Genomic DNA, 25,201 nt, shown 5'->3' on the forward strand with positions numbered 1-25,201 from the left:
GTCATGAATTTGCAGTCGAGTCTCTGGAGCGTTCGGCACATTGCTTTGTCAGACATGCTCTCGCAGCTCCGCCGAGCTGCCGCCTCTGTCTCCAGTCTCACACCACTGGAACACATCTGGACTCTGTCACATTTAATTTTGTTAAACACGCAGACACAGCATACAAGCAATTACAGCAATGAAACCCAAGGGAGGAGGAGGGGAGGGAGAGGCACACCATGTAGAACATGATGAATTGGTGTATTTCCATTTTTTTTTTTTGTGTGTGATCTCTTGAGCATTTCATGCAGTTTGAACCCCATTGCACAGCAATTTATCCATGCACTTTATTTTTAACCCTTTTATTGGAGCTCTGCATTTGGAATTAAGGTGATAGGCACATACATTTTAGAATTCCCACGCGTTGTGTAAGATCAGTGAGTGGTGATTCTAGACGGTGAAGATGGGAAAGCATTGGGAACGTTCGGCGAGACCTACATGAAGATAAATGTCCTGAGCAGCCCTCGTTTTTCACGTTGCCCAATAATCAGCAGCACCAATGGAAATGCGGCTGGCCCGCCCCTGCCGGTGTCTTGTGGATCCGCGTTGAGCCGGAGAGCAGAGCAGCGAGCACTCTTCCAGCCTGGCACCGGAGTGGCGCACCACGACGCACCGCGACGCGCCGCGCCGCCACGCACCGCCGACGCGCACGGCTCAACCACCAGTGCGCCTTTGAGGATGTCGCTGTGATGCTCCAGCCGCACATTTCTGGTAAGAGACGTGTCCGTTTGCGGCTTCGGCTTCAGTGTTTTCCCAGCAGCACCTCCAGTCGGCTTCTTTCGCCTTAAAATAGTCGCATCTGACTCCATTGCAGCGAGGTGGAGCGAGCTTTAGGAAGTGTCTCTGTGCCTGGCTGGCTTAGTTTCACTCTATTATTTAAAAAAAAAAAAACCTTTTATACATTTTACTGACTCCACACACTTTGATCCGTTCACTTTTTACCTCGAGATATTTTAACGTGTCATAAATTATTATTTTTTTTTATTGCTGCTTAGACAAAGAAACGCACGGATATGGTCATTTTAATAAACTTTTTATGGCCATCAGACAGCAGGCTGCGGGAACGGAGCCCTGGAGGCGGTCGATGTGATCCCGGGGTGTAGCGCTCAGCACACGGATGTGAGTTGTAGTGTTGGAAATGAGAGCGCGAGCTCCGTCAGGCCGTGGAGCGGGATTTAATGTTTGTCATCTGTCTGCACCTTGCGCGCCCCCGAAACACTGTTTGGCTCCGTGCTGGAGAGAGAGACGTGCGTCGCACGGGTTTCTGGATATTTTCACATCACCTTCAAGCTTCTCGGGATATTTTTTTTCCCTTCTCCCCCCCTCCTCCCGACAGAAAAGAAACAGATGCGCCGTAACATCAACAGTCGCTTACTCACGCGCACTGCGCGAAAATACGCGCCCCCGCAGTTCAGGTTGGGGTGGATTAAACAGCGCGACCACCTCCTCCTCCTCCTCCTCCTCCTCCAGGAGCCAGGAGAGAGAGATGTTCCTGTTCAGCACCGCGGACAGCGGCGCCCCGTCCACACCCACCGCCGGGGCCGGCGCCGGGGCCGGGGCCGGGGCCGGTCCACCCCGCCGGCCGCTGCCCTTCTCCTTCTCCCCACCAAACGCGCGCGCAGGGCCGCCCACGCCTCATCAGCTTTAGTGCAGGGTGACTTGTTCTCGCCCAGGAGCCATTTGAGTGCTTATTGGACGTGATATCCGGAAAAAAGTGGCTAAAAACAGCATCTGAGTGATGTTTGCTGAAGCTCAGGTGCTCCACTTTTTTTTTTCTTTTTTTTTTTTGGTGGGAACTGCTAGTCTTCATCATCTTCTTCATCTTCATCATCATGACCCAGCACATAGAGCAAACATCTTTGTTTGTGGAATAAGTTATTCATGAACCTGAGCCCTAAGTCACACACTATTAGTCTCGATTAGTCAAATTATATGTCTTGCTACAAGCAAAAACCAAGGAAGGGAATCTGTGTAATTAATCATCATCATCTCATTGTTATTCCACGCATGTGGCTGAAACACATCAGCAGTCTTCATAAGCCCGGCTCAAATTGTTTGTCTTTGGACCACAACCGCATGGATTGGTCGAAGGAGGAGGAGAAAGTTAAACAGGGTCCAGGTTGGAGTGAGCAGATCTGTAACGAAGAGGCTGAAGGACGCCGCTGTTATCTCACAGCTGGGATGTGTGGGTTAATGAGGAAATGGATGTGGCTGGAAAGCAGGAAGCAGAGTGTTTGGACGGAGAACGGCACGGCGAGGTGGAGAGAACATGCCTGCTGGCCTCCTGTCTGGACACATTACATTTCATCCTACCGGCACACACACACACACACACACACAAACACACACACACACAAAAGATGAATAGCACCTCTTGTTCTCTGCTGTCAACTTTGGTGTGTGTCTCTCTTCTGCTTACATCATGGTGTTTGTGGATTGGGCAGAGGCAGATGGACTTTAGCTCTTGGTTTATGCTCCATCTGATGACTAATATTGCATCTGCCCGTAGCTGGATTAGAGCAAAAGAAGCAGAGAACGCTGTACCTGTTGGATAACCCAAAACACGGGGCTGGATTAAACTGTGAGCAGACCTCTGGGAAAACAAACAGAAAATCACTTTATCCAAAATCCACCCAGGATTCGTATTATTCAGGAATAAGGATGATGACGGCCGATTCAGTCGCTCCGTTTATTACAGGGGTCGCCCGGTTTTATGTTAGATGTAATTCCTGCCTTCCACCTTTCCCTGAATCCAGCTCCAAAACTTCGCCCAATGTGCCGCCATCAGGGACAGTCATATATTAATAAAATATAAGATATTCAGCAAAGCTTTCACTTATTCTGAAGGGTTTGGAGAGGACATTTGATGTTGAGTTCATGTTTGTACAGTCAAATCTGTCCATTGAGTTAATAAAGGAGAACTGGTTCATTTGTTCATTATCTATAGATACCTTAACTACCCTGCAAGACACATCGGCCCCTAGAGAAAAATGTCGGCGCCATACTATTTGTACCCTAAAATTTCACACTAATTGTCTGCCAGTGTGGGATACTGCTGTCATTCGTGGCTTCAAATCGTTGGTTTTGCATCGTACAGTGTGAGAAATTAGACGATCAGCGTGTCAATACAGTTCAGAGATTGATTATCGACGTGAATTTGTGTTTCTGTGATTGTCTCTCTGTGTTTGTTTAGCGATCTCTCCTCTGTGTTCCCTGCTTCTAACTCTTAAGTTCAAGTGGAAAAACAATATCATCAGCTCTAATTTTCTTTTCTGAATTTGGTGGGGAAATCAACGCAACACAGAGACCTAAAAGTGAACAGGAGGTGGCAGCAGTGCTGCCAAAACAATCCACTTGTAAAATATAAGAAATGAAAGCCACATAAAAATGTGAAAACAGGCGTGAAGAAACAGGACACTCGTGGAATAATATACAGTAAGGATATACTTCATGCTGCTCTGGTTTCATTGGCATCAAAGTGTTCTGTTTGTGGAAGGATCAGTCAGCTGTGTGGCTTCAAACCGTTAACCGTAATTTTACTAACAAGCGTCCACAGGAAGACGAGCATCAACACTGCCCCCTAATCTTTGGTACATCTCGTTTTCTCCGTTAGTGCTGTTGGAATTATTGTTTAGGAAGAGGGAAGCTTTCTATCTTCTCTGGCCAGGGGGGGTCAAACATAAGGCCCGTGGGCCAGAACCGGCCCTCAAGAGGCTCTGATCCAGCCAACCTACAAAGCAAATTGTAAAAATGTTCAAGAAAACCTCGAATTTTTAGAAAACAAATGTCTTTGAAGTGGTGAATACAACACAGATATCATCAGCCTCAAAGCCAGTTTGTAAAAACCTGCATAATTCAACAGCCTGAGGAGATGTTTGTTAATATTTCACTGCATTTTGCTGCAGGCTTCAGTAAAATTGGCTTTATTTTGAGATTGTAGGAGTTTTTTTTGTGTGTGTGTGTGTGAAAATGTTGATATTTTTCTCAAGGATAAACTGCACCACAACAAAGAAAATCTTTAAAGATTAGACTTCAAGGTGACGATGGCACTGTTTTATCCACTCAAGATGAAATTAATCCTCAGGTGGCCCCTGAACTAAAACGTGTTTGACACCCTTGGGCCGCAGAAATCATTGAAATAATTGTAATCATCTTAAAATTGAACACATCCATCAGGTTACGTGAAGGTGGATTTGCATGTTTCTAAGATGGTTTCCTCTGCCTCCGGGGCCTCTGCTCTGCCTGTTTCTACCATATCTTGGATTCTGGATGAAAACCCAGTTTCACCAGCCTAATTTCTAAGATAATAAATACAGTTTTATTCAGAGTGAACCTGGTTTATCTGCCGTGTCTATTTTATAATCCGTCTACGATAAACGTGGATTACATGTTTAATCTGTAAATGACATAACCACACATTTTGTTTGCATACAGTAAACATCCTCTTTCCTCTGTTCGGTGTTCTCACAGATTGAGTGACGAGCCCGCTACCCCATCGCCACCATGATCGCCACCGGTGGCCTGCTGCGCATGAACAGGCGGCAGGACTCGCTCCGGTCCAAAAACCGAGCGGAGAACAAGCGGAAGCGGAAATCCAAGAAGAAGAAGAAGAACGACGTGGTGGTGGTGAAGGGGAAGCTGAATCTGTGCTCTCCGGCCGGGCTGGTGGCCGCCGTGGGAGTCATCGTTCTCATGGTTGGGATTTCTATGGCCGTGCTGGGCTACTGGCCGAGCCAGAACCAGCTGGACTACCAGGAGCGCCGCAGAACCGGAGCGTACCACTCCAACCGGCCCAGCTACTCCAGGAGTCCCGCCGTTTCCTCCAACGTGACCCAGGACAGGCCTCCTCCGGGACAGACCCTGTTCAACCAGAGCCATTCCAACGGCAGCGTCCACGACCCCTCGCCCAACTGCGGCCTCCTCTGTGACTTCCTGGACAATTACCTGTACTCAGACAATCTGAAGGTCTTCGGCCCGCTGGTGATGGGGATCGGCATCTTTCTCTTCATCTGCGCCAACGCCGTCCTCCACGAAAACCGAGACAAGAAGACGAAAATCATCAACCTCAGAGACATTTACTCGACGGTGATCGATCTGCACAGCGTCCGGTCGAAGGAGTACTCTCCTCTCAACGGTCTGGTGAACTACACTCAGTCCCGGAGCGCCGAGGGCCCGTCGGGCTCCTTTCCCGCCAGCGGGATGCTGACTCGCGGCTCCTGGCCGTCCACCGGACTCGGCCCCCAGCGCGAGTCGGAGGGCGACGAGGCCCAGAGGCGCTCGTCGCTGGCCGGCCGGCCCCGCAGCTGGTCCAGAGACGTCCAGACCTTCACAGACACTGTCTACAGCATCTACAAAGACTACAGCAATAGCAGCGAGCAGGCGCCGCTGCCCCGCCAGTGGGAGACCACCTCCATCGTCACCTCCTCCGTCAATGCCTTCACCCTCCCCGTCATCAAACTCAACAACTGTGAGGTGGGCGAGCCGGAGCGGGCGGAGGCGGCGGGGCGCTCCGCCGAAGAGGTGGTCATTGAGGCCGCGGCCGAAAACGTCGGCGAGGAGGGACGCGTGGACGAGACGGACGGAAAGCAGAAGGAAGCTGCGACGACGGAGTCGCCGCTGCCTCATCAGAGCCACGAGGACGTCTCCACGGACGGCGGGGACCAGCCGGGGACGGCGCCGGCTCAGGCGGCGCTCCAGTGGACGCAGCTGTTTCCCCCGTCGCCCGTTGCCAGGGCGATGGGGTCACGGCTGTCGCTCAACTCGCTGACGGATCAGCCCAGGTCCGCGCGGCGCTGCAGCCTGTCTGTGTCTGCGTGTCGCCAAGGCGACAGAGCCAGGCGCTTCAGCTGCCCCCGTCTGGAGCGCTCCAACAGCAAGGGCTACATCAAACTGACGGATCTCGGGGGCGAGTCCTTCGAAGCGCCCGACACGGACACGTCTGTGGTGGCCACCGATCAGGACGTAGCGACAGAGGCGGCGGCGGCGGCTCAGGGAGAGGATGATCTGGTGACACCCAGCACCTTGGCAGAATCCTAGGAGATTTTTTTTTTTTTTTTTTTTTTTTTTTTTAATTCACTTCTGTAATGAGGCTCATAAAACTCTTTGTCTTGTTCGTTGCTCTGTACCTTCTTTCGTGATCGCTGATGTGGAGCTGGCCGTTACGAAGCAAAAGGAGCACGGAGAGAACGCAGCTAAGGACTATTGAAACACAGCCATGAACACTCAAGAGCCCGGCTCTTTATAAATAAACCACATCCACAGCTCAATATTCAGATGTACTTTTTTATATTTTTTCATTGTAGCAAGAGCAATACTAAAGACTTGTGAGGAGTTTTAGTAAAGATTTATAAAGAAAATATGAGAAAAAAGAGGAAAAAAAACAAATCAAGTTAAAATCTAATTAAATAAGTTTTACCTTTCCTTTTGTATGAGAGTAGGGCAAATATTGTAGCTTGTAGGATTTGCCAAAACAGAAAACTACCGTCCAACATGTTGTACTGTAGCATTGACACATGCCACAGAGAAAAAAAAAAAAGAAATAGTCTAAATCCGTTTGTTGTGTGAATACCATGTGAATAGGTGAACTGAACCGAATCTCAGGTAGATGTTTGGTTTCTAGGATCTGGACCTTCAGGACGAGGTCTTCCCTACGTGCACACTTGTTTATATGAAGCATTCATGGTTGAATAAAGTTTGACTGTAACACCTCTGTCAGGTCTAATAGGTGTCATGTGTGATGTTAGATTAAATGCATCGAATGCAGAAATAGCTTTGTTTGCTCCCAGTAGTTTTTCTTGCATTAAAGAGAAATTAAAAAAAGATGAAACACTGAGAGTCAGACTGTGAGTGGTTGTGTGGCAGGCGGTATAGATTTTGCCACTCTGTGCTCTTGTACTTCGTCTTATTACTTGGAGACGCTGTAGTGGTATTGACGCTGCATTATGTGTGCTTACTGAACTGAGACATGCGGCCTGTGAGTGACCTTTACAGCACTTTCCATGATTATAGAACATTATCTACTGATTTAAATGAGTGATTTAAAGTATTAGGACCTCTGCGCTGTGAATCAGTTAGCAGGTGAAGGAAGTCAAATCCCTCATTTTCCACTGAGAGGGGAGTTTTAAAACCTGCCTGTTACAGTAGTCAGCGGTTCTTAGAATGTAAGTATTTGCATTATTTAATGTCCTGGCGCTCTCAGATGCAGATCTTCCCATAAACCTACCTGTCTCTGTGCACCCGACACTTGCCTGTCCACCCAGCGGATGGTGCTCCTGCTCCCACATGGTTTTCTACCTTAAAGAGCAGTTATATAAATGTGGTTCATAGATGAACAGGATCTCTGAGGGGCTGCGAGTTGAGCCACCAAAAATTAAAGCGCTGGTGTATCAACATGATTCATTTCTTTGCAGTATTTCAGGGAGATTTTTGCACTTTTTGTTGTTAATTCACATAATTTAAGTTTCAAAGTTTATTCACACATCATACCATGTCAATAGATAAATTAAGATTAATAAAACTCTTCAATTTAAGGGTTTGGTTAGTGCAAACTCTCTTCTTTTCTTAAAACCATTTCTTTATTTGCACAAAATAAGTTTACTCCAGAATTACAAGAAGAAGAAAAAATTGTGCAGAAGAGGAAAGAGAAACCAAAAAATAAGTTTAAACAGACACCCAAACAACACAAGATATCAACTCAGAATTAGTGGGGTGCTATCTAGACATGAGATAATTAAATAGTTTAGCCTTAAAGATTTGTCCATGGAGTTCCAGAGTCGGGGCCCAGTCGATTCTTGGAATTATTTAAAGCTACACATCTGAGACAAAACAAATATTTAATTTTTAATGTCGGAAGCTAATTTTACCAGTATCTCATGTTTATCCCTATTATGAATGCAAGATGTGTCCTCTTCTCTTCCTGCCAGGCAGCTCATCCTCAGCTTCCTCTCCTCTACTCACGGTGTCACACACTGGAAAAGATCTAAACACTTTCACCACAACCGAATCTAATATTTATTAGCTCACTTTAACGCGTCTCGTGAGAAAAAGCCGGTGTCGGAGCGGATCCGAGCGGGCTGTGGATCAGACTGGCCATCTAGTGGTCATGTGACACGGATTAACACTGCCTGCAGTGCTCGGGGTGGCCAGCAGAGGGCGGCAGCGGACCGGTCGTAGGCGTGTCTGTTTGGGCGCAGCGTGGGGGTTGTTTCTTTTCTATTTTCTTCCAGCAGGAGGGGCGGGGTTAGAGCGCTCCGTCTCTGGGGGAAAGGCTTGCCAAAGCAGGCGCTTACAGGTGTCTGGTCTTTTGCACCCGGACGAGCCCCGTGTAGGGACCCAGGTCTCCGGCAGCGCACGCGGGTCACAGACGGCGTCTCCACGAGTGTGTGCGCGCGCTGCGAAGACTCAGGTAAAACGGCCACTTCACGTCGTTCAGCCCGTGAGGCGTTCACGACCCAAATAAAAAAAACAGGGAGAACGCGATTAAAGCCGAAGCGACGTAATGTCCAGAATGTTTGAACGGCAGCTTTGTCAGAAATGTGTCGATGTTTCTACTCAGTGTGACTTTGTTTCGTTTTCATGTGCGTCTCTGCTGAAATCGCCGGGATTTCCACCGCAATGTGACCTACTTACTGGAATGGTGAGTACAAGTTTTCATTCACAAAAAACGGGAAGTGTTTAAACGCAAAGACAAACCTGAGTCACGTGCAGGACTGTCAGTGTCGAAACCTCCACATCAGCTTTTATCCGAATCGATGACAGAGGAGTCATTTCATGCCATTTTACAAGTAGATTAATCCAGTTTCTTTACATTTAAACGAAATCTAAGAACAAAGGTAAAACTAAAATAGTTACAGCAGCTGGTAAACTTGTCAGTTCCCTCCTTTCTAGTGTTAACTATGAAAAAGTAATCCCTTAGATTATGTTTGACATTGTGTTCAGTCATGGTGACATGTTGGAAACTTCTTTTTATCAGCTGATTTCTTCTCAGAATGCAGAGTTTGTCCTTCTTGATACACACAGTGTATAATAAAACACAGATTTAATAATAGACTTGGGCACAAACAGACAGTTCGGAAATGGGAAGTTATCACAGCATGCTCTTCCGCTTACATCCCCTCAAAATAGAAATGAGGGGAAAGATGTTTCAATATTCTCTTTCATCCACTCCTCTGCTGCCTGGTGTCCTGAAGGCCCGTCTGACAGATCAGTGTTTATTGGGGATGTAATGTGTCAGACATGTCTTCAGTATAACGTGCCATTGGGTTTTATTTGCCACGCTGGTTTTTTTTGCAGCTCAGCAGGTTTATGAGGCTGGACGATGGAGGTGAATGTACAGCGGCGGGAGAGATAAAGCTGGACAAAGTCCGTGGGACTTGTCATGTTCCTTTACTGGAGCTGCTGCTCTCTCTGCATGTTTCTATCCTCGCTTTTCGCTGACGCTGGAGATTTCACAGTCGCCCTGGCCTGGCTCAAAGTCGGGGCACATATTACTCAACACTGAAGCCAGGTCTTTCCTTATGTGTCCCAGATAAGAGACAGCTATAAGTGCTGGAAATGGAGATTCCAATATGGTTAAAACTAGAAATAGGCTTAGTTATAATAACTGATTTATTACGCCAATATTGGACAGTGACAACTAATTTAAAGTTTATCATGTCATCAACACTTCAGTGGGACTTTTCTCATTTACAGATGCAGGAGTTTGATTGGATTATTTACTGTCAGGTCCTCCACGGCCATTTGTAACCCCGTTATTCACAGTTTCAGCTGTTTTCGCTCCTCCTCCTCCTCCTTTTGTTTAGTTGCTAAGTGTGTGGTGTTGGTTGTTTGCTGTTGAGCAGATCGTTCACATTGAGTTCACGAAGTTTGTTTTCATTGACAAAAGTTGGAGTAAACAGATCGTTGGACTATTTTTTTTCTCCTTTGATATCTTTTCAAAGTAAAATTATCACTGTTTTCCAACGAAGATGATGGAATCATATTTACGTGGTGTTTATTTACAGTGTAGTGCAGGTTTCCTTTGACCAGAATTGACTGATTGTCATCAATCCTCTGAATGTAATCACCTCCTGATTGAACCCTGAATGGTGTCACCACCTTTTCCTCTAAGTCCACACACACACACACACACACACACACACACACACACACACACACACACACACACACACACACACACACACACACACACACACACACACACAGAGACACACAGAGGAAATCCACACAATCTGTTAGTTTTCAGGCCTTTGAATTCCCCCAGAAAGCCTGATTTCCCAGCTGATTTCACACACAGTGTGTGAGCCTGTCAACATTGTCATACACTGTGTAAATGATGTGATGCAGACAGTTGCATTTTTGAAAAACAGCATTTAAATGTAGTGGTTGACCATGTTTCTTGCTTGCTTTTTCCAAACTCTACCCCTGGAGCACAGGAAGGCTGTAATTGTGGGAGAGCTGCAGGGAATTTCCAAATTCTGACTGGGACTGAGAGGCTGTGAGTGGCCGATGTGTCGTCCAGCATCAACTACAAAGACGTTAAAACGCTCCGATTAAAGAGACGGTGCTCTTCCCAGACACTGCCTCTTTAAACGCTGTTTAATTCCAGCCTCCCGGCCGAGCTGCTCTGCACCGGCTGACATAACGGGATTAAATCCCTGAAATCTGCTCGGTTCTTCGGACGTTTCGTGTTTCCAGATGAGGATGTTGCCTCAGTGGAAAGTGGTGAGAGCTGAAGCATCAGCAGCGTGATCGGCGCTGTCAGAGAAGAAGTTACTTCACCCCACGTGAGATGACTCGTTGAAATGATCGAGACCAAGCATGAAGGTCAAAGGTCGAAGAGGATGTTCTGCAGATCTCAGCCATCGTCAGGATTGACTGATAAGAAATGCAAAGGTGAGAGTGAAGTGACGCCTGGACACTTTTCATTTGGAAGGGGCGGGGCCACGGCAGTAATCAGATTACACACAGGGTGCCTTTACTGACGAGGCTGGGTTTGAATCTTAATGGAATTCTGATTGACGAATCTTTATATTTGGAAACTAATGCGTATTTTACAACTTTGTTTACACTCAAGGTGACTTTAAAAGTCGGGCTTAAAGAGCAGCTGGCGTTCCAGCCGTACTGACTGAGCTTTGCTTCAGATTGTGAGGCTTCAGTTGAACTCGGTGTCCAGTTGTGTGACTGTAGTTTGCTGAACTGAATCACACTGAGCTGTGATTTCCTGTGGAGCGGCATCCAGCTCAGCTTAACTCCACCACACACACTTGGTCATGTAGCTTTGTATTTAGGAATGGCTGAAAATGAATTTTTAACAATTCACCAAACCGTTTCTTCAGATGTCTTTAAGAGCAGGACATCAGTTATAAACTGTCATTTTTTTCCAGGAATGACTGAAACTTGACTCGTCTTCTTTGCCTCTGTGAGAACAAAACAATCAGGTTTTCCATCTGAAGAAAGTCTGTTTTGTTTTTCACTCTGAAAATTGATTAGTGCCTTCGTATTGATGGAAAAGCTCCCAGTATTTGCTGCTGTGGAGATACGTTTTGCACTTGAATGCCTCTCTTGAATTCCTCCGAGTGGGAAAACAACTATTCCACCGTGACTTCAGATGTGTTTTAACAGCAGCCTTCGCCGTGGCGTTTGAAGCCGCAGAGTGTAAATGACGTGCTGTAGCGGTGCTCGGGTGCCCTCAGGTGCACGGCGCCTCCCGGTTGGTTTAAAGTCAGCTGAACATGTGAGCCGGCTGCTGTTTCCTTCGGGGGCTGAAGCAGATAACGCCAATGACTCAATCTTGTCGAGTGGGGCGATAAGCTCGCTGGGCGTATTGTTATCTCTGCGAGCGGTATGGAGCCGTCTTTGCCTTATAAAGCTGCTGCAGCAGCCTGTGTGATGGCTGCAACACAGTCACGGGGTATTTATAGTGGAGCCCAGGGTTTGTCTTTCAGCTCCGCCTCAGATCGAACATTGTGCAGGAGCTTTTGTTTCCTTCTAAAAAAAAATAAAAAAACTAAGAAGAAGCTTTAGGCTTCATTTGGCCATTGGGGTGTTGAATATTTATCTTTTTTTAATTAGAAGACAGAAAAATGTTGCATTTAGAAGATTTAGAACAATACGTTTGTCCTAATATAACAGTGCATAAATGCATGTTCAGTATTTCTTAGATCAGCATCCATGCATGTCCTCCAGACTAGATATTCTACATTCCAGTCTGAGAATCAAGGCTTGCTGAATACTATCAGCACTAAGGACTCAAACGAAGATCCTGGAGACGTGTGTGAAGTGCGTCGTCCGCAGTGTGTGTGTGTGTGTGTGTGTGTGTGTGTGAGGCCTCAGAGCCTGACCTGTGGGAGTGGAGCCGCTTCCAGCCCAGCAGAGCCGGACGGCAGGGGATCGCAGCCGAAGCTCCAAGCCAAGTTGGAGCCGATTCACTGAAAGGTCACCGGGGTCAAGGCGTAGTCTGGGTCGGCACTTAACATGGCGGTCGGCGACTCTCACTTGTCAATAACGCGTTCACAGACTGATCGCTGGGATTTCGTTGACCTGGAGTCAGACGACTTCGTACCAGAAACACACTCTGCATCATCTCCAGTCATTGATTATGGAGAAAACCCATCCGATGAAATGGAAATGTGACTCAGTGTGTGTTCAGAACCTTTTACAGGAGCATTTATTTTCTGTCCATCCCTGGGGAAGGCTGCGGACGCCGTTTTTTTTTTTTTTTTAATTGAATCATATGGGTGATTTGCCATGTATTGTAAGGAACATGCTCCAACATAATTATGTATTGATGAAGTGCCAGCCTGCCGGCTCTCACCACAGCATCGCTGTAATGAGATTCTTAAGGTCTCAGATTTTAAAGATATATTCCTCCTCAGCATGTTTTCCTGGGTGGAACTCAAGCGAACACGGAAAGTCTTCCTCTCGTCACCTTCCAGGGTAATAAACCAGGCAGCGTGTTGTGTGATAGTCGCCACATGGTTTTATGATGTTGTCAAGATGCAGTGTTTGAGTTCAAGGTTAAGGTCCAGAGCTGACGAGCCCAACAGGAACTTTGTGTCTGTGCGCAGCAGAAAAAGTGAAGAGTTAAGCAGCCACATAAGCTGAGTGCAGTCCAGAGATCACATGTTGTCTGTCCTGTGTGGTATTAATCATTCTGCTGACCAAGGGCTGTCGTCCTGGAGGCTCAGACGAGTGTGTGTGTGTGTGTGTGTGTGTGTGTGTATGTGAGAGGAGGGGGAGCCCACTCATTTACTGCTGCGGAACATATTTTAATAAACCAGCCTTCAGGTTTTCACATTACCAATCAGGAGCATCGAGGATAATTCAGAAGAATTGAAACGAGGCTCCAGTTTTTATTTAGTGCTTGCATTATGCAGAAAATGCGGTTGGTCAGCAGGAGCCTGCTCTGTCTTCTCTCTGCGCCGAGCCAGGGTGTGTTTCCTGCTCCGTGTTACATGTTGGTCCAAGAAAAACAGAAGTGAAGCTTTGATATTTTTCTGCTTTGGTCGTCACTTCTCAGTGGTTTGACTCAAGGAAAATGGATGTTTGCACAAACATATTCTGGGAACTTGTGATTTTGTGATATTTGATGAAGCTTGAAATAACTTGTGGTTAAAATTAGGCAGCTGCTGTAAATCAAATCTGAACTTCTGTTTTTTTTTATACTGATAAATCCAAATCAATGCCACCAAGCAGCAACATGTTCAATTTAAAACATTATGAGCTTCAAGTAATGAATGAGATCAGTGTTCAGAGTGCACAGACGCAGTTCTTTGAGAAACAATGACCACAAAACCCCAAAAAAGGAGGAAAAATACATATTCATGTCCTAGAAGTGATTTGTTGTGTAATTTCTAATGCATCTGCTGGGAAATGGTCCCTGCTGTTTACTGTATATTTCTGAGTGCTGTTGCCCCCTAGTGGCTAAAAATCGTCTCATCCAGCTTTAAAACAGCCACCAAGAGAAATTTATATCAGGTTTTACAGGGTAATAATAGACCTCGCTATAATATATTACAGTTATCTCCTGGTTACCTCTGATAGAGGAGGGGAGGCGGCGCTGTGATGAAAAGCTTCTCAGCTTCACGACTGCAGAGGCCAGAAACGCTCCTCTCCCGGTGCCTCTCTGATGCTCCGCTGACGTCTCAGATGTGTTTACTACAGTCGCCGGTCGCCGCCCACCGGCCAGACGAGCCCCGGTGAGCAGCGTCTGAGCCGATCGGCCGAGTCACGGCGGCGCTGTGCCAGACTCCACCGGCTCTAAAAGTAGACAGCCACCGCTCGTCCGGAGGGAAAACCTGGTCGCACACTCTCATTGTGGTCATGTACGTGATAATTAGTCAGGCTGTAAGTGGTGTTTATGTTTACTGTCGCGTCAATACTTTAAAAACAGGGGATGAAGGGGAAGACAGCGGGAAAATATGTGTAAAAAACATATTCAGTCTTTTGATAAAGGGAGGCGTCGCATTCGGAAAGACAGTTCAGCAAGTCATGGCGTTGTCTGGGATCATTCCTCCGCCCAGAAAGAAGGCGCAGCAGGAGAATTCAGTTACTGTGGAGCTGCAGCAGCCGCGCCGGTCGGCTGGAGGTTTTCAGATTGAACCGTGAACTGAGCCGCATGCCGTCAGTGTGAAACATGTATTGTTGTCGTCGATGAACTGCGCTACAATTAGACGGGGACTGAATCAGCAGCCAGCTGTCCGGCTGCAGCACACAACAAGTGCACTGTGTGTGTGTCTCTGTGTGTGTGTGTGTGTGATTACACTCAACCTCTACTACGTGCCGGGTATGACTGCTATGCCAGCGTCACTATTTCGGGCCCTGGCGAGCGGGCCAAGCAGAGGGCTCCCTCTCTGTGACGTTCAGCACCGCCTGTTTGTTTTTGCAGTGCGGCGGAGGAAGGACGCCTGTAGTCTGCTACAGCATGAAACTACAGCATGAAAGCAAGTGTGTGGAATAAAAGTCAAACGAGGGACTTGAGTTTGGTGGCGGTGGAAAGCCAGAGGGAAAAACCGCGCATGCCTCCAGGGAGCAGCCCAACTCTGATTAAAGACTTGGTTTTATGAGAGCATAGGAACCGACAGATGTGTGTTTTCGCTGCATCCGCAGTATGAAGGAGGCCGATTATCAGCTGATGGAGGCAGGTTACAGCAGAGACATCTTCAGGCAATTTAGGGTCGCCGATATACGAATCGAGAACACGACTGCACCCCACTACAGCTTTACGGTCACTGGATAATGTCACACTGAGGCCTCTGTGGTGACTCCGGCAGCAGCTGGATTTAAATACACACTGACAGTATGAACGCACAGCGGTGCGCTACGTAAGCAGCCGTGCTTTTCTGATGTACGGTTACTGCTTACAGCACGCCGCTGTCCCCGGTTCACCCGCCGTTACACACAACGTGAGAGCTTCCTGATTAAATGCCTCGTTTCTTGAACTTAGTCACAATCGGAATATTGAATCTGCTGGGCTCTATTCGCTCCTCTCAGGAGGGAGTTTTAAATGAAAATATGTGACTAACCAGCCATGTGGAGGGAAACTGAAGTGATGGAGCCACGGTGAGGAGGTTTGAAATGTCTTCCAAGACTTTATTCGTTTTGGGCCAATAGAATGCAGCAATAGTTTACAGTAAAAGATCTCCAGTACACCTACAACAGATTGATTGATACAAATGTTTGTTTTAATAAAATCATTCATAGTTTTATTGTAAAAAAAAAAAAAGGATTTATTATCAGAAATTCATGAAACAATGCTGGGAAAGCTCCACACTCATAGATCCACTGATGTGGTCGCAGCAGTGATGAATTTGGAAATATACCTGTCCAGGTGTGTCCTGCTCTCACCTGACCTGACCTTTACCCCCGTCCTGCGTCTGGAGCAGCGTTTTGTCTCATTTTCCGGAGCTCTCCACTGTTCACCTCATTCCCATCTCTTTGCTTTAAATAGCCCTGACTCGTGCTGCTTCGCCCCATTAACGCACCAAACCCCGTGCCATTAATTGCCCTCCTGTGTGCGTGCGCGCGCAGAGGGAGGGTGGGTGGTTGCAGTAACGTCCCGGCTGTGGTGTGGTGAGTGTGTGTGAGTGAGTGTGAGCTGCTCGGAGGGGTTCGACCGGCTGGCGGAGAGGGGAACTGCAGCGCAGCAGCACCGCTGTCAGGAAGCAGGAGCTGGACGGACAAACATCGTCTGCTTCTCCCGCGAACGGCGCACTTTCTCCGGGGAGCCGCGCCGTCCTGGTTGGTAGAAACTCCTTCTCCCGCTTTCCGGCCTCGGCTCGGCCGCCGGTCGAGGCGGGGACCCGGTCTCGCCGCCTCCGCTCGGGCGGAACGGCTCGGGTGGACGTGGCTAAACCGAGGCGACCGACGCCGAGGCGTCCGGCCGCGCCGCGCCGCCGCTCCACGGCCTCCCGCCGGGCTGCTGCTCCGCTCTTTAACGCGACCGGACGGTGGAGTGTTGTGGCTTTAAGTCGGGACGTGTTTCTAGCAGACATTCGTGGTCTCGGCTTAACGGCGCTCCGGTTCCGAGGCGCGAAGTGGGGAAACGGGAGGAAAACGGCGCGTTTCCGACCGGCGGTCCTCCGGTTTACCGGGGCTCCGCGCGCCTGTGGGGGGCTGTTCGGGCCCAGGAGGGTGGCATTATCCCGGGATAGGAGCGCTGGAGTTTGGGGTGTTTTTGATCTGCAGTGCGGTGGGCGTGGTTACAGGTCCGGATCCTCTTTTAGCATCCTCATCCTCATCTGGAGGGATGGAGGGAGGATGGAGGGATGGAGGGAGGATAGAGGGAGGGATGGAGGCTTCTGGAAGGAAGGGCAGCAGGATGGAGTCTGCTTTCATTAGGATGCACAGAGAGCTGCTGGTGCAGAGGCTTTATGATCCAGAAGCATCCCTGCCTCGTCACGCCATGACTTCAGATCGCTGACTCCCCCCTGAAGATGTAGTCCAGAGCAGAACTGTGTCACACACACACACACATACACACACACACACACACACACACCGTGGCTATATTTATCTCTTCCGTTCATGACTTGCAGCTTTTCGAACCGATGCTAGGTCTTCTGTTCCCCGATCTTTAATTCAAGGTACCGACGAGATAACGGACTCCCCGTTCACACCTCAGCAGGTTGGAGTGAAAACACTGAACCCTCCTGTTGTTTGAGGGGTTTGTTTACACGCCGACGGCGCGTAGAGACGCTGAAAAGGCTTCTTTTGGAAGCAGTTCTTCTGCACATGCTCAGTCAACTGTGTTCATGTTGAATGGGCCCGACCGCTGAAGTAATGACCTTTAAATATATATTTAAAAGTTTTTATGTGTTATGCTGAAGAGTATATGTGATTAAAATGTGTATATTTTTGAGAGACTAAACAGCAACAGCAGGAAGTCAGTCCGCTTTCAACATAAAGCCCATTTTAAATAACCTTCAATGAACTGTCCTCTGAACTCCTCTAGATGTTTAATTCTGCATAATTTACCAAACTCCTCCTGGCAGTGAGGCTTTGAGGCTTTTTTCATCTGCTACTCCTAAGAAATTTGTTTAAAAATCAAAGTTTTCATTGAAATTTTGACCATTTGCTTTGTGGTTGGGCCAGTTTTTGGCCAGCAAGCCTTATGTTTGACCCCCCTGCTCTTGATAATTTCGTCTTTCGTTATCTGGCAGGTCTCTATTATTACTGTTAAATCTTGGCCGATTGTACTGAGGAAGTCTGTTATCTGATTGTTAAAGTCTTTTTTGCTGCTCTCTGACGTTTGGAGATTTTCTGAACGTCTTAAACTTTCAGAACTAAAACGACAGTAAAAACAACTTTCTATATCGCTCTTTTCAGTATGAAACAAGTCCGACTGAATCAGTAGAAATATAGTTATGTTGTGACGATCTGAGCTTCTTCTGACATGAAACACTTGGTTTTAAGGACAGGCGGAGGAGCTGTCGTTTTGTTGTGGATTGAAAAGCAGTTCAAGGCGAAATCTTGTTTTGATGCTCAGTAATCACATTTATTTCTTACATCATGTTTGTGGATGGAACTGAAAATCCACCTAAATATGAGTCGTGTTTGTAGAAAAGCCCACATCCTTGTCTTTCATTTAGCCTGAATTAGAAGGCAAATCAGGCGACTGACCGTATTCTGACTGTTTGGAGGTGAAGCCAGACACAGTCCTCGTTTGACATTTTGTAAATGTACAGTTTGAATGTTCTGAAATCCTCAGGATATATTCTTAACCTTAATAATCAGATTACAGGCGGGACGTGAACCAACCTTTCTCGACTCGTGTTTTGGTGGTTTTTAAAGCCGTCCAGAGGAAATTCTCCGGGTCGAGATGTACGCAGCATTAAAATAGCTCAGATGATTAAATTGCAGCAAACTGAGTTAAACAATTTAAAGGGGCCTTTTAACCCTTCATCATTCTTACCAGCAGACGCTTTTAGTGGAAGGAAAAAAAAAAAAAAACCCAGCCGTACTTGGACTAATCTCATAAAATGCTTAATTCCTGCTGGTCTGTCTCAGCCAGCCTGTAAGAACTTATTAACTCCTCATCAATATACTGAGATTTAGTCCTAATCTTTTACACCAACAGGGGATTTTCGCTCCGGGCAGAAGAGCTGGACTGGCTGTTAGCAGCTCCGACCAAACGGCGGAGGAACGGCGAGCGCGCCGAGCTTCCCGTCCCGTCCCGGAGAGAGTCGCGCTCAGAATGTAAACGCAGCGAACTGGCAGGATTTATGATTTATGGCCCCCCTCAGCAGAAACACGCCCCGCTTGGAGTCACCTTCACGTGACCGGTGTGGTGGACCGGGTTCATCCAGAGAATCCAGGGATAGCGGAGGGGAAACCTGGCATCCGGTCACCGGCACTCCACTGGCGCGGATAATCAAATTATTGGTTTCTAAGCAGATTATTTGAAAGTCTTTTCCAGTAAACCAGAAGCTGAGTTTATATAGAAAATGTTTGTAGCTTGGAGATTTTTGCTGAGTCACGCTTTCACTTCAACCTCCTTTTTTTTTTTTTTTTTTTTTTTTTTTTTAGCTGATTTTACAGAATAAGACAGATCTGGGTCGGATGCGTTTTTGGAATGGCTAATGCTGTAACCTGGACTCCGTTTGGACAACACAACATGTGAAAACATGGTTTTTCTGTTTCAGAAACATTTGGTGTTTTTGCGGCGGTGTTTTGAAGATGGTGTTCGTTCATGGCGATCAGTGTCACATTGTCACTGCCTCGTTCAGTTTTTCGAGCCGGCGAACTTATCGGCTCTGTAAAACGACGTCTGAGCGATAAGAAGAGGCGATCTGACTGATCCGCCTCAAACACCCCGTCCAAGAGAACTAAGGAGAAATCGGTCTTTACTGATTTATGAGGGTCCCTTCGATCAGATCAAGTCTTAAATGAACAGTTTCAGCCACACCTGTGAGATTTAAGATGCAAAAATCTTAAATATTGAGCAAAAGATCAACTATTATAACTGATAAAACGTTTTGTTCAGTAGAATAAATGTGGAGATAATATGTTTGTCCGTATTGTATCGTTCTTTAAAAATTAGCACTAATGTTTACAAGTGTTTCTAATTGTCACAGTATGTCTACTCTTAGCGTAATCCCAGCTCCTGGAGGCGTGCTGTGAGTGGATCCTCGTTGTGGATCCTCCCTGTGTTGTTTGGCCGTCAGGTCGGTGGGAAGAGAAGCCGCTCTGCAGAGGTGTCGGGTTTGAGCGGCCCGACCAGCTACACGGTTTCCTGTTACTGGAGCTGTGCTTGTGTCTGACAGCTGTCGGCCCCCCCGGCCATACCGGCTGGAGGAGGGGGCTCGTGTCGTGTCATATATGGCAGGCCCGCTCGGGACGGGCCCTGGCGTGTTAAAAACGCCAGCTATCCCCTTCATGTAACCTCCACAGGACCTCGGGGGGGGGGGGGGGGGGACGGGCCCAGCTGTGGTGCACTCCGGCTAATGGCTCTCTGCACAGATGGCCGGGCGCTCGTCCTCATGCATGAGCGTCACTTTCCAGCAGTGTGCATTACAAACGGACAAATGGGCCTGAAAAAGGGGGTTTGTTTTTTCATGCACCGGCAGAACCGGTGTTCAGTGTCACTGATCAATCAGTGTGTTTATTCCTGTTTCAATCAGACACACGGAGTGAGGACGGGGTTTAAAGCTTCTTGGTAACTTTTGAAAATAATAAAGCAATCTTGGATGTGGTCAGCTCTTCTTCTACTCCAGAGGATTTTTAGGCTCAGAGTTTCCAAACAGGAGCCGCCACGTCTCTTCGGTCAGATCGATCAGCGGCGGAGCGGCGGAACACGTTGCCGTTATCTATCTGAGCTCGTCTCAGACGACGGGAGTCGCAGTCGCGTCCCGTCGGCCTTCAGCTGAGTCTCGGTTCGATGGCGTCCGCCGCTCCTGTATCCTGGCAGAAAGGCGTTCAATAAGTTGTGAATGCAGCTTTCTGAATGCATGGTGTGTGTGTGTGTGTGTGTGTGAGAGAGGCACACACAAGGCGACTGTGTGGCCTGTTGTGTGTGTTGTGAAGAGCGCCTGTCACCACTGACTGAACGTATTCTTCCTCCATTTCTATGGTGCTAAGATGTTCCTTCCCTCCCTCCGACCAGGGTTCCTGTTTCGGGGGGGCGGGGGCCGGGGTTAAAGGTCAGCTGATGCCTGAACGTGAGCAGACGAGGAGAAGCGGATTCTCGGAGTCCTGCTGGAATTCAGGAAGGCTGAAAAGGAGATGTTGGAGTTTGGATCTTGAGACTTCACAGCGCGTCAGATTTAATAATCTTTACAGCTGTCTTTATAGCGCCTGAATGTAGCTGAAGAGTTGGATCAGCATGTTCTGTTCCTTGACCTTTGAAACTTTGCACCGACTCGTTTCTGAGTCCTGCTTTTGTTTCTTCTATTCAGCATCAGTTCTGATTTGATTCGTAACTTTGTTACGATCCTGTTTCATGAAATTCCTCCAGAATCCCAACTGGCCACATACAGGTTTAGGAGCCTTTTATTTATTTATTGTTAAGTTTTGTGAGACAGATTTCTTAAAAATGATTGAAAAACAAACCAGTGACGTTTAGAAACGTCTTCTAAATTTATTTGTTTCTCCTTCATGTTCTGTTTCTGGTCGCTGTTGCAGCGCCGTTCGGATGTTTTGGGGGATCGCCTCACCTCGGCCTGCAGTTCTGGCTTTGTTGATCCAGACGCTGCTGCTGTCCCCTGTGGGTGGCTGCAAGTCAGAGCCCCCCCCCCCCCCCCCCCGTGGTAAACACAGCCCTATAAATAGAGCTGAGCGACAAGCAGCCCAGCAGCAGAATGAAAGGCATCCATACTACAAACTCTCACACACACACACACACACACACACCCTCCACCCGGCAGAGTGTGTGCTCTTCACAGCGAGGCCTCCAGTGCCGTCTCTCCTCTCTGTCGTCCTCCTCTGTCAGGATTTTCCCCCATTACCCAGTTCCGGGCTCTGGGGCGCTCGCCGCCGTGCCGCCATTCCCAGAAGGCCACACTGTGAGAGACGTGTGCCGGCGCGGCGCGGCGTGGTTATTTAGGACCGGGACGGAGGGAGCGGCCAGGCGTCCTGCTCTGGTCAGAGGTCAAACATTCATCTGTTTGAGCAGGTTCTCTGAAGCTGGTGAGGCAGGCCGCCTCCTGGACACAGGGTTGTTGGTTCGACCCCCGTCTCACCCCGTACATGTGTCAGTGTGTCCGAGCAGCAGAGGCAGCTGTCCCAGTTCCTGTCTGACGGGTGGATGTGACAGATCGTGGTGGAGTGTGTTATAGAAAGGTGGATTTACTGAGTTATTTTCGTGGGATCGGTTGAGGTGAGCTCAGGATCGTTCAGTTTTAGTGAAGGAATGTTCCCTCTGCATCTTCATTGAAGTTCTTCAAACGAACCGTCAGTAATGCATTGGGTCAGCTAATTCTCTCCTAATCCGCTAACTAGATTTAATTAATGGCTTCATCAATGAGCCAGCTGTTTCTAAAGACGTGTGAACGTCTGGGCGCCGAACGGGTCCGAGACGAAGCCGCGCGCCGCTCCCTAACAGGTCAGCTGACTCCTTCTCCTTCTTCCTTCCTCTCGCCGCCGCAGTGTGATTCGCCATGACGACCGAATCGGGCGCAGACTCCGAGGCCAAGCAGCCGCAGGAGAAGGGGAAAGGCAAGCCGGCGGCGGCGGCGGCGTCCCAGCCCACGTCGCCTCAGAACCAGCCGGAGCAGCTCCCAGCGGCGGCCGGACACAGCACGCCGGCCAGGAAAGAACAGGTCAGCCTCCGCTCGCCACATCTGGGCCGAAAAGAAGCTCCACGTCATGTCATCTGCTTTACATTTCCTCCGGCAGCCTTTTCCCTTCATTCGCTTTTCTCTCACCAATGTCGATTCAATCAAGAAGGATTTCTCTCCTCTCGGTGAAAACTTGGTGTGGATCCCTTTCTGTTAGAGAAAACATCACACATCGTTCTTTCTTCTGCTCGGTGAATTGTGTCTTTGTGTGGAAAGATGGAAACGAACATAGAGGAGGGGGGGGGAGCGACAACATGACCTCAGTGTCCTCCACGGCCGTTAAAACTCTGCGTCAGAGCCTTTTGTCCTGGACAAGTCTCCCAGTCAGTGCCGCCGTTTAGAAACATGTCAGGAAAACCTTCTGTTTACAGCCTCGGCTTCAGGTTTAGTTCTCCAGTTTAAATGAGTTCACTGAGATCACATCAAGACGGCAGCGAGGAAGGGATGCAGCGTGGGAGAACGAGTGAAAACTCATGACTGTGTGGTTCATGGTTCCAGGCGGACAGTCTGACTCTTCGGTGGGAATAAACTGAGCCTGTGAAGCTTTCATCCACTCTTGGGGTGTATTGATAATGTGTTATTATAATATATTTAACACCGCGTTTATCTGTGAAGTGTATTGATTCTCAGTCGTATGATGGGAAAAATCGTGACTTTTAAACAGAAAGGAATCCAGAAACAAACAGAAATGCGATGTTTCTATGATCCCCAGGCGTTTGAGGAACGCGCTGAAAGTCCCAGATTGAAGCAGCGGTTTGTTTGTCAGCGAGGAGCCCGGACAGCGGCCGGCGTTATCTGATCGCCCGGCGCTCGTCTGCAGGTTTCAGCAGGCTCCAGCTCACCGCGCTGCAGCGTCTCCGGCACATCTTTCATTTACGACATGAAAGACGAACATCTTTCGACCATTTCTCTTTCTGTTAGATGGGTTAAAAAAAACTGGAAAGCCAAACGGAGAGAGGTTTGACGCCTCAGGCTGCATTAGACCCCGAGCCGCTCCGTCTCATTATTTTCGCTCCGACTTGACGTTGTAGACGTTCTGCCGGTGGCTGTTCGAGAGCGATCCGCGTTTAAAGTTTCTGTTATTCAGGAGAAACCAGTGTGGTCAGTTTCTTATAAAGGTTAGCGTTCCTCCTCTGTGTTTCTTCCTGCAGTCGTTTATTTAAGGTGTTTGTTGATGGGCGTTTTTGACTTCCAGGCTAATGCTAGTTTTCTAGCTTTCATGGCAGCGTCACTGATGTTTTCTACTCTTTATTTAAAAAAACAATATTTTCTCTGAAATTTTTAGTTTTCATGTCAACATGCAGCTTTTGGTGTTTGTTGAGAAATATAAACCAGTCAGATTAAATGTTTTTTTTTTTTTTTTTTGGGCTCTACATGTGGGCCAGATCCGGCCGTCATGAGCTACAGTGGAGCCCGGAGGAACGACGTGACGGAGACGAGAAATGTTCTTCATCAGAGTGAAAGGGGGCATTAAATCCACTTTGTGTGTACAGGAGGAAAAAATGTCCGCGAGCCAAAGACTCCTTTTTTTTCTCCAGAAAGTCACTCAGGAAAGGCTTTGTTGCCGCTGAAGTGGAAAATTGGATTTTCTCCCTTTTAAGACAAAATGGCGGTACACCTCCAGCTCCTCGCAGCGGGGCCTGATTACATTCAGCCGGGGTCCCACTCGCTATTTTTAGGTCCGGGTCAACCGACATTTCAGGCAATTAAAGGAATTAAAGGCACTTTTCCACTTCTGGTCAGTGAGCACTGTTGGTCTCAGAGCATTAACTTCCTCATCAGCGTTATGAGCTTTATTTTGAAAAAGCAGCGTCTGACGTGCGGGTTGTGTAACGCCGTGACGGTGACGCCGGCTCTCTCTCTCTCTCTGTCGGTCAGGATCAGCAGGACGACGATCAGACGTCTCACCGCTCGTCCACCAGCCGCCTGTCCAGGTCTCCTCTGCGGGGGGTCAAGAAGGTGAAGATCATGCAGTGTAAGGTCACCCTGCTGGACGGCTCCGACTTCACGCTCAACATGGAGGTGAGTCGCTCAAACGCACCTCCCGTCATATATCGCCCAATTCACATCCAAGCATTCAAAATAAAGGCCTCTGTTAACCTACCTGAGAAAATAAAGGTGAAATTAATGAATTCTTCAGAGGTGTGGCCTCTGAACTTTAAAGTGTGTGTAGCGGATGTGGAGATTAGAATGAGAATGAGATTTAATCTTAGTTTCTATCATTTCTGTCACAGGTCGCAGCTTGAGCTGTGAAACTGACGATGCTTTTGAGGATGTAATAATATTTCTGTGCAGAATTTTACTTTTCTAATCCTTCCCCTGTTGCGTTGGCTCAAGATAAAACATTTTAACATCCTCACTCAGAAGAAGGGATTTCGGGGATTTTGATGCACATTTGCATTTCTGTTCCTCCCGAACTCGTCTGTCTGCTGCTCGGAAGCCCCCAGACGTTTAGTTCTTACTTCACAGCTCATCTGAACCTGAAATGATCCCGATGAGGGGGATAAAGAGGCCCAGCGTCTTCACCTTTGGCCCCTGTCCTCCTGCAGGGTCGTTCACGACTCCTCTTCCATATTTCCCGGCTAAATCGTAGTTCTGCGGCTTGAAACCCGACAGGACTCCCAAAGCGTGGAGCAGACCCTCCTCTGTAAATCTCCTTAGAGCTGATTCCTGCTCCCCGGGGGTTCGGGCGCGGGGATTAGCGGCCCGTTGTGGCGGCGGCGGCGGCGCTGCTGCTGCTGGTGAGGTGATACGTTCTGACCGTGAAGCGGGGGCATTAGTTGGAGCCAATCAGTGTCATTGCCTCAGTGTGTTGGCGTGCTTCCCGCTGCCCCACTGCGCCACTGGAGACGGGTTCAGTCTGGACTTCCTGCCCTCCAGACGCACTG

The 25,201-nt window shown here is 48.1% G+C and overlaps 2 protein-coding genes across 2 annotated transcripts in view; both read left to right on the forward strand.

The window, feature by feature from the left end:
• Positions 1–4,506: 4,506 nt before the first annotated feature.
• On the forward strand, positions 4,507–6,075 carry tmem200cb (transmembrane protein 200C, genome duplicate b). The gene has a single exon (XM_030115005.1). The coding sequence runs from the start codon at positions 4,543–4,545 to the stop codon at positions 6,073–6,075; it is 1,533 nt and encodes a 510-aa protein (XP_029970865.1). The 5' UTR covers positions 4,507–4,542.
• Positions 6,076–11,711: 5,636 nt separating this feature from the next.
• Positions 11,712–25,201, forward strand: part of epb41l3b (erythrocyte membrane protein band 4.1-like 3b) — a 32,694-nt gene continuing 19,204 nt past the window's right edge. The window contains exons 1-4 of the mRNA XM_030114463.1: positions 11,712–11,722; positions 16,136–16,278; positions 22,123–22,295; positions 24,192–24,335. Of these exons, the coding sequence (XP_029970323.1) occupies positions 22,134–22,295; positions 24,192–24,335 (306 nt within the window). The 5' untranslated portion in view covers positions 11,712–11,722; positions 16,136–16,278; positions 22,123–22,133. The remainder of the gene's footprint in view (positions 11,723–16,135; positions 16,279–22,122; positions 22,296–24,191; positions 24,336–25,201) is intronic.

Source organism: Salarias fasciatus, chromosome 18 (genome assembly GCF_902148845.1).
Source record: "Salarias fasciatus chromosome 18, fSalaFa1.1, whole genome shotgun sequence".
NCBI classification, from domain to species: Eukaryota; Metazoa; Chordata; class Actinopteri; order Blenniiformes; family Blenniidae; genus Salarias; species Salarias fasciatus.